Raw genomic sequence first — 15,667 nt, 5'->3', positions numbered from 1 at the left:
TTGGCTAAAGTCAGAACTAGTGTGTTTAAAAATACAAAATACAGGCATAGGGTGCAATAGTTAAGGTTTGACATTTTTGTAATAGTAAAAACCAAGTTCCCAAGCTTATCCTACCTAAATATCTTCACTCAATTTGCCAAAGGAATTAAACCAAGACTCAAAGTGTGATCATCATCTAAAAAATCTGTATGAAAAAGAAATCTGAGCTTGGAACAATCTCAAGATCTTAATGCCAGTAACTTTATGAAGTCATGCCAGACTTGTTTTGGCATCTGCATGATAGCAAGGGCAAACTGTTTAAAGTTGAAGTTGTGAAACCAGTTACCTCTAGAAACAGCAGCTTTATATCAGGTCTGAAATTTATTAAATTTAGGGTTTTACTTTTATTTAAATAAGCCGATAGCTAAGCTGCTTTTACTTTGTATAGTGCTAGTTCAGCCTTAGACATACCAGTCAGGCTTGTGCACTGGCTGCCTTAGCACACTCAGATACAGTGCTGCTTACTGCTAAAACAATCTACTGAAGCTTTTGACAAGAGGAAGAGACTGACCTACCTTCTTACTAGTTCATATTACCATTTTAAACATCAGAATTATTTATAGTATTTGACACACTGCAGCACAGACAAGGACATACCTCATGTCTTCTCAATCCTCAGGCCACAAGAGAGTGCTGAAGGCCGGTCAAACAACCCAATAGCTGTAAGAAAGGAATTTCAGAAATGCTTCCTAGCATTTGTGTTCAGGTTTGATTTAAATTGCAAGCAGCAGGTTTCACATACAAAGTTCCTCAGCAGTCTTCTCAAATGAGGAGATAACTTGCATTACAATCTGATTCCTGGGTGTCTGTTCCTGGCTGAGGGAAGCCATACACATTTATGCTTCAGAAGGGTGAATTTTAACTTTACAATATCTTACACCTGAATAACACTGTGAGCTAGCCCTTCGATGATTATTTTGAGGTTTAAGAATTTCAACTGCATCACTACTGAAGGACTGATGCTATGACAATGCTAGGTTTTGACAGGATATGTATATGGAATAAGTAGTCCTAAGTATGTAGCATTTCACTTCTCATTTCTTGGCCTTTCAGTTAAAAAGAAAGAAGGTATATAACTAAATCTTGAATTCATTTTGATCAAGGGAACACCTGATAAGGACATCAAGCAGGAACTAAGTAAACAAGTAATCCCAGTTAAACACAGATTACCCTGAATTACTGAAACTTGAAGACCAGGTCTATGCAATAATATTCATGTATGTCCCACATCAGGAATAAGCTCAGTGATATGTTTTAAAATTAAAACCAGAGCAAGATTAATACTAAAATGCATATTAACTTGTTTTATTGAGGCACAACAAGGCATTGTGAATAGCCCATACTTGAGGCAATCAATAGTGTAGTAAGCTGGACATTAATACAGTTTAGGGTAAGTGCAAACAATATACATTCACAGCTTTATTAGCAAGGCTACATCACAACTGATAAAGTGCCAAATTAGTGCTGATTCAGTACCCCAACTCCATGATTTCACCTTGCACAACAGGACCATCATCTCCCCCCAATAATGGAACCACATATCCTCTACAAAGTCAGTAGTAAGTGCAAAGCTAGTCCCACCCCCCTCCACCAAGGTGTTTGGAGCAGCTCTTTTGTAAACATCGCACTGGATTTTAGTCCTGATAAAGGAGGTATCCCGAGAAGGTGGAGTATTTCCAGCTACTTCCATAGATGGCTCCCCGATGCAGGCGTAGCCAGATCTGATCCCCCTGGAACAGCTGCAGGACTGCATGATTGCTAGCTGTTTCATGATCAGGAGCCCCGTCGTTCGCGTACGCTGACACGAGGACCTCTTCATTCTTCATGAGATTCACGTACAGCGGAACGTTCACAGCCAGTTTCAGCATGTGGAAGATGAAGACGTAGGTACCGTTCACCGGGCAGTTGAACCTACCGAGCTGGATATCAAAAGTTTCTCCAAGGTTGTTCAGCAACAGGTCAAACACAATGGGCTGGTCCAGAGTTCCAGGGGCCAGGTTGGATGTTCGAGCAGCAGAGAAGGCGACTCTCATCTGCTGCGGGAGCGGGTAGACGTGCACCGGGAGGATGGTGGCAGCTTGGCTCGTCACTGGCACGTCCACAGGGGTGATGCTGCGGGAGTCTCCCTGCCCGGAGTCCCCACTGTTAAAGGTTTCATTGTCTCGTTCTGGACTGCTCACCTGAGAGGAGTCACTCCACCCTGCTGTTAAAAATCATTAGCAGCATTAAGTATTAAAACAGAAGGATACACTTGGGCCTGCAGGCATAAGCTTAAGCATACAGGCTTTGCAACAGGTTTGCTTCAGCCACGGCAAGTTAGAGGACTTCAGTGAGAAGAGAGCTTTGAAGCTGGTTTACATTCATCACACTTGCATTCAGCAAGATGGGACATAACTTAGCTATGAACAATTACTTCTTATACTCCTAAGTAGGAGAGGCTAGCAGTAGACTGCAATAGTTTTAGCTTTGCTTTTTCACACATATCAGCATAAAAAAGCATATGCTAACTTCTGAGGGGAGATAAAAGGTAATTTCAAAAAAAATTTCTGAAGTTAGAGCCAAGTAGTCATTTAGTCACCTTCAGGATTTGAGTTTTCACTTCAAGTTACTCAATACCATTCTTCGAGTTGCATCTTTAGTAGTCCTAACTTATGATGCTAGAATATTTAAAGCAACTCTAGTTTGTCAGGCTTAAAGATTTCTGCACCAATTTCCCAAAATGAAGTGTTTTTAATATTTTCAAATATCTAAGTTGAAAGGGTCTAGAATGAAAACATTAATAGATTTAAGAAACTTAAAGCAATCACACTCAAGTTCAAAAGCATTGTTATTTCCACTGGGAAGCAACATCCTAAAACAGCTTCCCTGATATGCCATAAATTCCCTTTATTCTCTGAAGTAGTGATCTACAGCTACTGTTCATCTCAATTCTCACCTGTAGCACTGGAAGTCCATCTTTTCCAGCACATACAGTAGGATTAAATAATCTTGTTTACAGCTTCTCAAAATATATGCTATTTGTGCTTGGTTTCCAACAACTGCTCTTATTTATTTCTTTAGGTTTTATACTCCACCACGGAAGTACAGACTAAACCTGTATTACCAAACACACTATTTTTCATAGAAAATGTTATCTTACAAAGTGTCTGGGATCTGATACCTTACCCAGAATCAAGAGAAAACACAGTTAAGGGAAAGCTAAATGCCTATGAGTGTTTTCCTAGTCATTTTATTTGTGAAGTTTAGTAGGCTACCATTGTGTCAGAACTTTGACACGTGAAGACTGCAACCTGAGAACAGTGAAATTAAATTGGCTGCTATGCAATGCTGTCTAAGAACATTGCTCCCACTTCCACCCAGCTCAGTTAATTTATACTAAGCTCTATCTGTTATGTTAGTGATAGTGCACTGGTTTTCACACTATTCATAACAACACCCCAGCTGCTGCACCCCAGCACGTGTTTGTACCACTGGGAACCTGGTGTCAGCCTTACCTCTTGAATTTGCTCGAGGACCACTACTTATCCCACCTCGTTTATAGCACTGCTGGTAATTAACATCCTAAAAGACAAGAATTAGGAAGATGGCTGTAAGCAAATCTGACATTAAGTGAGGCAAATACACTATTTTTTTTTTCAGAACAAATTTAATCTCTAGAATAGACAATGATGGAGTTTAGAAAGAAGATGTAGATAAACAGCCTTACTTACAGAAAATTTACTTCTATAAAACAGCTTGTATAAAATTGAAAAGCTATTTTGATGCTTGTTTAATGCAAGTTAGTTTCTGAACTATGCACTCAGTTGAGTTCACTGAGCAAACTCACTGAACTTAAAAATCTCAAGTCTGTTAGAAGCCCATGAGCCTGTAGAAGACCCTCACAGACCTTGCTCTTCCCAGGAACCTTTGTTTTCTTACTTTTTATTTCTTATTTTGCCATAACTGCATTTTCAGCTAGTCCATTTAAGTGTTCATTATTTTACATTACAAAGTCATTTTAGTGTACCAACTTCTACAGTAATAAAACAGACTTATACAACATCTTATTTACCATCTGTTTGCATTTTAAAAATTCCTTTCAGACTAAAGTCAACTTGTCATACAGAAATGTTATCTGTCTGAACTGACTTAATTCAACTGCTGTCTACCATTCCAAAAAAAGTTTTGCCTAGGAAACAAGACTAACTTCTAGATTGTAAGGAATAGTTCACCTGTTAAGATTATGAAAAAGTATCACATTAGAAGACTTAGCTCCTGAAAACAAAGTCAATACTTACCCTCTGAGAATATGGCATTCCAGCATAATCTCTACCAGGGAACTGAAGCTGGCCATAGTTGCCATTAGTTATTGAAGGTGAACCTCTGTAAGCATCAAAACCTGTTCCAATAAAGTTGATTATTCACTATTATTCATTGTTTGGTTTACAGTACAGGTCCAGAATATAACTAGAGCTTTTTTTTTGGCAATCATGCATATTAAGCTGTGCATTAAAGCAGCTATTCTTAAATTCAGAATTTGGAACTGAGTCTTACTGCTCCTGTAATAAATGCATTTCATTAACTACTAATAACTATCCACTGTGGATATATCAAAATTGCAGGTTTTAAAAATATTAACATCAGACCCTAACAATTGCCTGTGATACTGATGGGATTTCACAAAATCCATACATTTAGGTGCCACTATAATAGTTTGCCTCTTGAGCTAATAACTTACTACTTTAAGGTATTAACTTAAGCTATTATTTAAATACCAAAGAGGACTGCAAGCAATTTTATGCCAGACACAACCAAACCCTCAACTGCTGTTAAATTAGACCTGTAGAACCCATTTGGTACACATTCCTACCAGGTATGAGCATGCTCAGCCCAATAACTGAAGCAACTATCACACACTAAGTGCCCTTCCACTTGCAAGTGGAATAGACCACAGTTACCAACAACCTTAAGTTATCTGCTTTAAGTCAGCTGAAACTTTCTATAATACTTCAACTTGGAGTGAAAGAACAACTGGTCTGCAGAGACCAAATAATCCTCCTCTTATAACTTTTCAGTTTGTTTTTAATCTAGAAGGGCTCTTCACTACTGGGAGCCTCTCCCCCATCCTGCTTTCTGTTGGTAATATTAAAGCCAGCAGTGCTAAGCAAAGATTAATCTCGGTTTGGGCAAATACTGCAAGTGACATCTGATGAGAAAAATGCCTGCCCAGACAAGACAGATGCCAAGAGAAAGCATAAAGTGGATAAAAAGTTTAAAACAGTAAATGAAATATACAGAAGTTAAGTAATCTAATAACCTATTAGTGAAAGTTTCTATCTTCATAATTAGGAAGGCCATGAAATTGCGCTACCATTTGACCTGAGAATCTCAAGTACAGGGACCACAAGTCAGAATGAACTCCCTTGAATTCTACAAGAGGACTCTGTTCTTTGCACAGTGCCCTTAAAGTCTTGTCTTAAGAAGTTTCACACGTAGAACCTGAATTTAGTACTGCGTTGTGTTAAATCACATTGCAGTGTTAGTACAGCAGATTTTAAGGTGGTAGTAAATACAGACATACCTTTGTAGCCACCGGGGGAGCGATATGAATTAGCCAGTGACCTTCCACCTCTAGCAGATCCTCTGACAGACCCACGACTGTTAAGGTAAGGCTGAGAGGGTCTGGGAATAACATTAGCCTGTGCTGGATAAAAGGCAAGGCTACCGTTGCTAACAGGAACAGCTCCATCAGGTTGATAGTTCACTGCTTAAAAACAGAAGGCACAGATGAATTCGAAGCTTTTTCTGACTGCAGTAAGTTACCACACCTAGGAGCAAGGGCAGCATTAGGATGTTCAGAGACTGATTAAGCTGCTCTGAATATTCTGCTCTTCTGCCCCTTCATTACTTGAAATAAGTGGGGATCCCTCCCTCAGTTTTGTAGAGTATAATGCTTGTTTAAAGCCACTGACAGCCCAGGCTGTCAGTGTAAGCCTCTAATGCATTCAACGAGAGTCAGTTGCATAGGTGAGAACAAGCTCGTTAGCAGCATGAAAAAGCCCAATTTAGATTAAAATCAAGTAACATTTGATTAAGAATTCTCTCTTGGGATCAACACTATTCCACTAGCAAGACCTCAGGGGTTTATCTGATAAACTAGACCACCTCAGTATTGACATCCTTCAGAATGATGAGATCAACTCAGTCTTATCTGGATAGTAGTAAGATAACTATGGAAAACAGATGCTTGTGTTCAATCTCTTCAACAGACATTCCTACCACAAGTTAATAGGCAGTTCAGCCCCAAGCAACAAATATTCAAGAATGCTTTTCACTCACAGTGGTTGAGTGGTTAGCTTCAGATACAGACTTTGCAGTCACAAGTGTATTTCCACAGGACCATGCTTTATATCAATCCAAGAAGCTTAAAACTGATCCAGAGCAACAGTATAAACCCTTTTCGGAGGTCTGTGCAGAGCCACTGCACAAGGCTAATCAAAAAAATTATGATTTCCATCAAAAAATGTATAGAAAGCTGATCCCCTGTAGTCTTCAGTGATGAGAAGAAACATTGAAGCTAAACATGCTTTCCTGACTTCTATGGTTATATATTGTTCTCTGAGTTCTTAATCTTTATATGTCTCACTGACTTGCCACACTATCAGTCTGTTTCTACTCTAAGTCATGTGAAAATCACTCTGGCAGAAAAACAGTCGTTTTAAATGACCTTGAGTCATTCAGTTAGATACCTTCATGAACACAAATCCCTAGCTATTGCTGTCTTTCATTCTGAAACCTTTCAGACATTTAGGAGCTAGTATCATTTCAAATTTAGTGTCAGCTATATAAATATACCTGGTGCACTATCTGAATGTCAAGCAGGTCAGGTTTGTGTTGAATACAACAGCTCAAGACCTCTTAACTAGAAGTTCAGTATTCCTCTGGTCAAACTGAAAACCTATCCCAACTTTCTTACTTAGCATTTAGCAAGTCCCAGCACTAGACAGCACTATTAACAGACCAAATTAACAGTTCCAAAGAAGAGGATTGCATCATTGTTTCAATTCTAAGAAAGTGATTGTTTGACTGAAAAGTAGCACTACATACTTGAATTTCTCACCTACTGGGGAAATTCAGGCATGCAGATAACAGTATTTATCTAGTAGAGAAACAAGTTTGAACCAGCCTTTCATCCTGCTAGCAGTTTTGAAATTAGGTTCATACACCACTGACAACATTAGAGTTGATGTAAACCTCACGTTAAACACTTATGTAGCACCTGTTAACAATTTCACTGTTAGAACTCACAGCACCTGATAATGAATTGAAACACTATTATACACTGAAGATATTTAAAGACTACTTGAATTTCAGATCCAAGTGCAGTTCTCACCTGAAGACAGAGATTCTTGTGAGAGAGAGGTTTGTTCTGCAACATGAGAAGATTGCAACTGGCACTGAGGAGGAGTCTGTGTACTTGCTGTAGAGAAACTCTGGTTATATCCTGCTGAATACGAAGAATCCTCTTTAATTTCCTGGTCCTTACGTGGAGGCAGTGGTGCATTCACTTTAAATACCTACAACATATTTGAAGACAAGTGTTTAACACTACCAGCTAAAGTCTCTGCCTAGTGCCATCACCCTGCTATGCTGTGCTTCAAATCCATATGCTTTTTAGCATATGTTTTCTAGAACACCAACTGTTTCTTAGAAATAATCAAAAATACTGTACATAAACCCATCATTTTCCCTCTCAGTAAACTTACAGAACACACACCTGTTTATGTAGCTACTACCCAATAAATATCTTGATCAACCATAGCTACAGTACTTAATCAACTGAACAATTACCATATAAGCTATTTTCCTTCTTTGGAAATGACATTCAGATTAAATTCACTCACATCTCCTACAGCTCACCCTGAAGCTGGTACAGCCTATAGCGAGAGGAGATATATTTGGGAAGAGTCTGGCTCTTTATACATGTCTTGGAACCTGATATAACACTACTCTCCAATCAAACACCATACTAGACAGCCTTTGCCCCTTCAGTAAATTGGGCCTCAACTCTCCTGCTCATTTAAAAAGTTCCCAAGAGTAAACACATAAGCTAAGTAACAGTCTTGTAATTCAAGTGTTATAGCCTGGGCAGTACAAAGGTGAGCAGATATTGCTGATAGTTAAATCTAATCAACCAGAGTTCACTCACTCCCATGACTGTATTGCTGTATAACCAGTAACACAAAATTACCAGAAATTATGCTGTCAGAAGTGACAACTAGTATCAACATCAAACAGGAAAGAAATTTGAGTAGAAAGGTCTAAATGTCACAAAAACAATAATCAGCAGCACTGATACCAGGTCTAGAGGTGTATCTGACCATTTTCCAAGACTACAAACTCTCTGAAGACAGACCAGGGTAAAACTACAGCTAGATGCAGAGAACAGCTTCACAGCTTGACAATTTTCATTTTCAGAAGCCTCTATAATTAAAGTAGGAAATGAACACATTTCTAGGGTCAAGAAACTAAATCTTGCCTCTGGGAGGGAGTCAGCACAGAGACTCCTCATGATACTGAAGAGCCAAGCATAAATTTTGAACCACTGTAAAATAAAACAGGCTCTGTTCATTTTTTTCATTTTTGGCCATTTCATCTGGTAAAAAAGTGATCCAAAGCTGTCCAATTTCTAAAAGAGATCTGAGGATGCTGTGCAGTCAGGCTGTCAACACCCTCATCCTGAAGAATTTGTAGCAAGTGCTCTACTTTTTCCTACAGTGCAAGTTACAGGTAGAATTTGAATATAGGATTAGGGCTACAGGTCAGGTCTGCCTTTAAGCTTCCTATTGCTGCTGTTGTGCTTATTGTTCAGATGTCTGAAGACATAATCAGATACTTGCATTACTGTCACTGTGATACCACTCTCTGGCAAGGAACTGACTCCTGACTCTACTCAAATCCAATGGCTGTGTTTTCCTGGCAGCAAAGAGAATCTAAGCAATGTAGGGAACAAGAAAACCCTGCACTGGAAAGTTAAAGACTGCTACCACTACAAGAGGAAGGAACATCCTAGCAATTTAGTGACAGGTGTTTGCTAGGTTTACCCAAAAATCCCAAGAGAAATCTTGAGCATTTAACATATCTGAAAACATGGCTTTAGTTCAAGTGAGCTTTCAGTGGTACCATTATGATCAAAGTACTCTGAACACAGACAATCAGAATGATAGAATGATTGAAACCAAGACTCCATATTTATACCATGAAGATGCTTATCTTATAGACTGGGTCCCCAAAAGACTCTGGATTCTTCATCATAGGATGTGACTATTTCTCCACTTTCAGGAAAAATCACCACCTATCCCCTTAGCACAATTTAAATAGATCCAGCCTGGAAAGAACCATCTCCCTACCACTTGCCTTATTTGTAATGTGTATCAAAATTGTGTACCTCTGAGGTAGGTTCTACCTGAAAACTCTTTTACAAATACAGAACAACAAGCAGAAAAACTCAATACAGTGATTTTACCACAGACCACATGAGGATGTCACTGAAGTTTTGGTTATTAATTCCTGTGCTTTGAGTAGTTATTAGCTACCTTATTCCACCAAGTCCTACAACATATGTCTCAACACAAGAAGATATTGTCCAGCAAGTTGTGGAACTGCATAGGCACATTTGTTGAAACAGAAAACACCTTTGGATAATCGTTTGCCTCTAAGCTTTCTTTTGAGCAAGATCATTAAAATGAAGGGTTAACATCTGAAGAAGAAGGTATATCAGAGGAGTAAATAAGACCAAGTACAGAGAAGGCAACACTAACAACTAAATGGAGACTCTTCCTCCGAACCCCTCTAAGCCTGCACTGCAGATTACTAGACAGTAGCAATATTAGATACTGTTTTTTTCAGGCCATACACCATTACTAATGTTCTCTATTTGCAACAAACAATGCAGACTGTGTGGGTTCTATTTCCTACACATGTATGTTGTTAATATGACTACTTGTTAACAGGACAGTGAGCTACATCAGTCTTCATCAAGGACATTTTCCATGATTCCAGGGGACTGAGGTTTGCTCCACTGAAGGAAATTACTTTAAATGCAGCAAGACAGATTCAGCCTTCAGAAAGCTCTTTGTCCTAACAGCTATATACTTCACAATCCCCTCTCTCCTGTGCAGTCTTTATTTGAAATCTATTCTTAAGAACAGTTTAAGTACAGTCAACTTTTCCTTGGGGCACAGCTATAAATCTGTTCATTCCAGGCCTGACTTCTCCCTCTTAGTTCCTTGAGGCTACTAACATATCCCAGTATTAGATTTTGGGACTGTACAGAGCAAAATGACAATCTGTTTTTAGATGATCTGTTTAAGTTCTGAAAGCATTGGAGAAGCAGAGTTCTTACCTAGGTTTTTTAGTGTTAAAACAGAATGATCTATCAAGTTCTGTACCATATCAAGAGGGGTCAGCTCCTCAGCACTAGTCCCAGGTTACTAACATCATTGTCAATTATTTTTGTGTGGCCTCAAGCTGCATACTTACAGTCTGCATAGCCTGAAAGGGAGCTGCTGTTATTGTGACAGAACTGCTGCTTGCTGGAGGAGACTGAAAGCTTTGCGCTGGTGGTACCGATGACAGGGGGGCGCTTGAAGTAGGCAATGGTGACTGTGGCTCACTTGGGAGGGGAACAGTTGCCTGGGGGAAGAACAAATGTAATGAAAGGTCACTTGATAATTATCAGGCAGTAACAGAAGCAGTTAATTTGTTCTAAAGCCTAGACTGACAGAAGTCAGCAGTTTCTACAGGATGACATTTGGACATAGTAGAGCTACAAAATAGCTTTTGCTTACAATTTCAAATCTTGCTGTGCATCCTCAGCAAACAGTACTTCTATTGCAGTCTCTGCTGATTAAGTGAAATGTGCCTATGAGCTACTATACATACCATTCATTGCAATAATTTCACAATAAAGAGACATTAGGTATTTTTCCCACCAGTAAGGAAACACTGAATGGTTTCTGTTCCATTTAATCAAAGGTAATTCTCTGGCTGATATTAAGGGTGGCTTTTCTTTTTTGGAAGAATTTAGAAAGTTTAGGGGGGTTGATTTTTTTCCCCCTTCCCAACTTAATCATGTTTCAGATTAGAAACAATGCTGAGTTGTCCAGACAAAGTATTAACCAGCATTAGACCTCATCTGTGCCCATGGCAAAATCAAGTGTTGGTTTAGAATACAAATATTTACAGGAAACAGAAGGCAAAAGAAACATGTCTAGAGCCTCACATTTCAGCAACTAATAGGTTTTCTTTACCTGTATTTGTGATTGCTCACCTGGGCAATTTCAATCTTTTTAGGTATCAGCGGCTCAGAAATACGTGAACTTGTCTGATACAGTGGTTGGGAAGTGTATTTCTCAGTCTCTTGAGAAAGGGATGTTGGTGCCTAGAAGAAACCTGCTGTTACAAGTAGTACTACAGAGTCCTGGCAGAGAGCTACAAAACACCAGTGCATAAGTTGAAACAAATGGATTTTGAAAGACCAGGACAAACATTAAGTCCAAAGCCAAAGTACTAAATAGTCATCTTAACCAAAAGCTTCAAGTAATTAGCTTTAGCGATTCAGACTTAAGTTAACCTGCTTACACAACTGGTTGAACAAACTCAGATAATTTTAAGAACTGTAGATTGCTTCAAGCAGTTACTTCCAGTGAAGTCTGCGACACACACACCTGTCCCACTGAATTATATGGCAAGACATGTCTTAGGTTAAGCTTCTGGTGAGCTCTACTGAACAAAGCTTCAGAGCCAAGCTTTGGTTTGCCTTTGCAAGGCCTGCATGTTCTATAGTTAGCTCACACTTGTAATGCTAAGTTCAGGAGTTGCTTAATACTTAAATACAGATCCTAAGGCTAATGACTACCAATCCTGTGCTCACCACGTACACACATCACCGGTGCCTCAGACAGCACTGGGATGCACTTGCACACCAGGAGAGAGCACTCTCACCATGGACTGTATTCCCTGGTTGTGCCAGGACCAAACAAGAAACTCCCATTGCTTCCAATGAGAAGCAGGACTGGAAAAAAGACAGACACCAGACTTCAAACCAAAGGGACCAGAGAGATGCTGGGCACAAGCAACCCTAATTCCAAAGTTTGGAGAAAATTATAATATCCCTGTCAAGCAGATTCTCAACATAGTAACACACTTCACAAGAGATTTTTAAGACAGCAATCTGCATAAATTGAAACACTTTTCAGCTCTAAGCAATATTTGAATGCTATTTGAAGACTTAACGGCACATAAATACATTTAAGAAAGCAAGGTTTGAGGTCATGGCTGAACACCAGAGAGTCAGATTCTGAATATTTCTTCAGTTAGTGCTTGAGAGAACACTGCAGTCTTCAGCTTACACACAGGTCTGCTATTTCATGACAATATCCATCCTAATTTATGCAGCCTCTTTGTCATCACTAGAGGGAATATTCTGCACTGTAACCAAAGCAAACATTTATGCTGTTCACATGTTCCCAACAAGAACATTCATCACACTTCCTAGCGTGCATTTTTCATCCCACACCTTTTATGTTTCAAGGTGTTCACTGTTCACATTGATGGAATTCTACGAAGACTTTTCCAACCATCTTAAAGTACTCCAGGTTGGGGGCTATACTACTGGTGTTACTGGCACTCTGTCCCTGTATGTTATTAAAGTACAGTTATTCAGGAGGGCCCCAGCACAGCTTTCTGTTAGGGCTGGCCATCACACAGATCCCTAAATGCCAGTGAACCCCAGGGTATGTTACCTGTGGTGTCTGTGGTGTCACCAAATCTTCAGTTTCAGAGCCAGAAAGAGTGTGATCAGCAGATGCCAGGGAAGTATTTGAACTGCGCAGTGCCATGGATGAAGCAGCAGCCTTGCAAGGAGAGAAGACAGAGACAAGGTTTTGAAAAAAAATTTAAATGTTTGGATTCCCTAAAGCAGATCTGGGCATTTCCAAGTAAAACAACACAATAAACCAGGAACTGAAGTGCTTTGACTAGTTAGTCAGTTTTTCAGGAATTCTTGTTAGTGTAAAGGAAGCCTATTTAAAAGCCAAAGCAGCAAGACATGCAAGTATGCTAAGTGAATTTAAGGTTCATTTAACTGTAGCTACCAAAGCTTGAAACACTAGCTTTGGCACAAATGAGGATCTGAAAGATGAAAACATGGGCTATCTAGGAAAGAAACAGTGTTCTTCTGTGTACAACTTTTAGCTATGACCTGAATTTATGGGTTAAATATTCCAAAGTATTTTAGCATGTCTTCAACATACTTTACAACTTCAAGAAGTTTCAAGCATTTATTGCTGCTTTTCAAGCAGAAAAACAGCCAACTTGGGCAGTATTTGAATGATCTCAGACTTGCAAGCTACTACATTATATGAAATTTGTTACAAAACAATTGACAAGAAAAAAACAATTAAAATATAAGCCTATACTAGTAAATAACCTCTATTTGCCTCTTTGGGGCAGTCCTAACTTCAACTTACTTGAAGGGGCTGTTGAAGAAAATCACTCTGACTTGGCAGTTTCTGTTCTTTTGAAGCTGTAAAAAAAGAGAAAGCATTAAGCAGCATTTTCTTTTAAATTCAAATACTACATATAGCTTCAGTGTGCAGTTCTATTTCTTGAAAGTATTTGATATATAAAGATGCACACTGTTTTTAGCATGTGCACTGCAAACATTTAACCTACCATCAATAACCTACAGCCAATTAAAAACTTCAGTGTTTTTGATCAAAGAGGACAGGTATTCAGTGATAAACATGTTTTTGCCACAAATGAGATACCCACTTTACAGATTAGAAAAAATCAACTGGATAAATTGAGTTTTACAGCCCAAGATCCACCCAAACAGTTCCTTGTCATGGCCTGTTCTTTATAGTTAGACAAGCAGTCTTCACCTGGCTTACTGATCTACAGCCCAAGCAAACCCTGTTAGTGCTTGCAACATTTTACATACCATTTACACTTATAGTATCACCTACCTACAGGACTACTTGCTGGAGTAACTGAAGGAGGTTGGGATGAACCAATGGCACTTGGTGAAGCTTTATCAAAATCCAGAATGGACTCCTTTCGAAAAAAGATCACCAGTTGGTAGAAAAAAAATTAAACTCTAGATACAAATTAAACATTCTCACTTGATAAGCTGTTGTTGGCTAATTAGAGCTAAATTCATTCATTCAGTGCCAACACACTTGGTCAGAACTGTTTTCCCTTGCCCTTGGTAGGGTCATTGGAGCTTTGTGCTACAACAGCAGAGAAAAACATACTTGCATGAAGTTGTAAGTCCCTTGTATCTGAGTCATCAGATCCTGAAGTTTCTCCCTTCTCAGTACTGGATCTTTTGGAAGAGTTGAAGTAGAGCAAAACTCTGCAGCTGGCTGATGTACAAGTTTAGGCACCTAATAAGGAGAAATTGTATTAAATCTAATACTGGAAGCAAGACAAGCTGCCTTGTCCAACATATTTCCAGAGTAAGCTACAGGTGTCAGACACTGGGAGCCAAGGAATTCTGTGCTGTTATTGATATTTCCTGAATCAACCTTTCACTTCAGTTTAAAAAAAAAAAATCAGCTTCCTGTTGCTACAACTAGTTAAGCCACAAATTTCATAGAATGGTTTGGGTTGGAAGAGACCTTAAAGAATATCTAGTTCCACCTTTCACTAGATTAGTTCACTTCATTTGGTATCTTTTAGTCAAAGGTGAAGATAAGCTCCCTGTATCTATTGCAAAATTAGGCACTTCCATCTAAATAAACTCATCTATGTAAGTTGAAGGCCAGAGCAAACTTAAAAATCAAAGCTGCATCACTCCAAGTTTAGACCATACTTCCTCCCAGTAGAGCCCATGCTACTAAGTACAGATCTTTCATTAGCATGGCATTTCCAGACATTCTCAAGAAACTGCAGCTAAGAAATACATTGCAAGCAGGTAATTCAGTGGAAACATTTTGGTTTAACCCTAACAAGCCAGATACTCTTAATGGGTACTATTATTAATTAAACTTTTCAAAGTTTGGCATAAATACACCTGTATTTCCCCATGAGAGCCTAACTTGGTTAGCTAAATACGGACTTCTGCTTCTCTTATTACTCCTTGATTGCTTCAGATGGTCCCTTAACAGTTCATCCCAACTGGTTGTCACTTCACTTTCAAAGAGGGAAATATTTTGTCAAAGAACAGTAAGTTTAAGCAGAAGAATTGTAATAGTAAGCTCCTTAAGTAGCAACACTCCTAGTATTTAGAGTGACAATAATATTACATTGTCTAGATAGTCTAACACATCTTTTGAAAGCAGCTTGGAGAAGAGTTAGGCTTGTTATAAGTATTTTCAACCCATAATTTTTTGTGGCTCTCTAAAGTTTTGCTGCTCTTGTGTTTGTCTATGCAGCTAGAGGAAAGCAAATCTGAAAACACTTAGTTGCATTACTTCAACTGGTCCAAACATTGTGATACACAGCATGTGAAAGCCTTTGCTTTCCTACAGTACCAACACTTGTCTTCCTAGTAGGAGGTTACTACCTCAATATACTGTAGAGCAGAGCGTTGAGTACATGCATGAAGTCATTGGAAGGCTGTATGGTAGAAGGGTATGTCATA

The 15,667-nt window shown here is 38.9% G+C and overlaps 1 protein-coding gene across 6 annotated transcripts in view; it reads right to left on the bottom strand.

Annotated features, from left to right (window-relative positions):
• Nucleotides 1-1,322: 1,322 nt before the first annotated feature.
• CAPRIN2 (caprin family member 2) overlaps nucleotides 1,323-15,667 on the bottom strand; it is a 33,662-nt gene continuing 19,317 nt past the window's right edge. For 3 of the 6 annotated variants that reach the window (XM_050324604.1, XM_050324603.1, XM_050324608.1), the window contains 11 exons: nucleotides 14,337-14,468; nucleotides 14,049-14,136; nucleotides 13,551-13,606; nucleotides 12,825-12,935; nucleotides 11,351-11,461; nucleotides 10,561-10,713; nucleotides 7,412-7,595; nucleotides 5,600-5,785; nucleotides 4,317-4,417; nucleotides 3,534-3,600; nucleotides 1,323-2,242 (listed from right to left, as the gene is read on the bottom strand). In XM_050324604.1, the coding sequence (XP_050180561.1) occupies nucleotides 1,674-2,242; nucleotides 3,534-3,600; nucleotides 4,317-4,417; nucleotides 5,600-5,785; nucleotides 7,412-7,595; nucleotides 10,561-10,713; nucleotides 11,351-11,461; nucleotides 12,825-12,935; nucleotides 13,551-13,606; nucleotides 14,049-14,136; nucleotides 14,337-14,468 (1,758 nt within the window). In that variant the 3' untranslated portion in view covers nucleotides 1,323-1,673. The remainder of the gene's footprint in view (nucleotides 2,243-3,533; nucleotides 3,601-4,316; nucleotides 4,418-5,599; nucleotides 5,786-7,411; nucleotides 7,596-10,560; nucleotides 10,714-11,350; nucleotides 11,462-12,824; nucleotides 12,936-13,550; nucleotides 13,607-14,048; nucleotides 14,137-14,336; nucleotides 14,469-15,667) is intronic. The other 3 variants (XM_050324606.1, XM_050324605.1, XM_050324607.1) reach the window with 3 other exon arrangements.

This window comes from Myiozetetes cayanensis, unplaced genomic scaffold (genome assembly GCF_022539395.1).
Source record: "Myiozetetes cayanensis isolate MyiCay16 unplaced genomic scaffold, myiCay2020 scf3, whole genome shotgun sequence".
Classification (NCBI taxonomy): Eukaryota; Metazoa; Chordata; class Aves; order Passeriformes; family Tyrannidae; genus Myiozetetes; species Myiozetetes cayanensis.
Note: the sequence above shows the minus strand (reverse complement) of the source record. Positions and strands in the feature narration are given on the sequence as shown.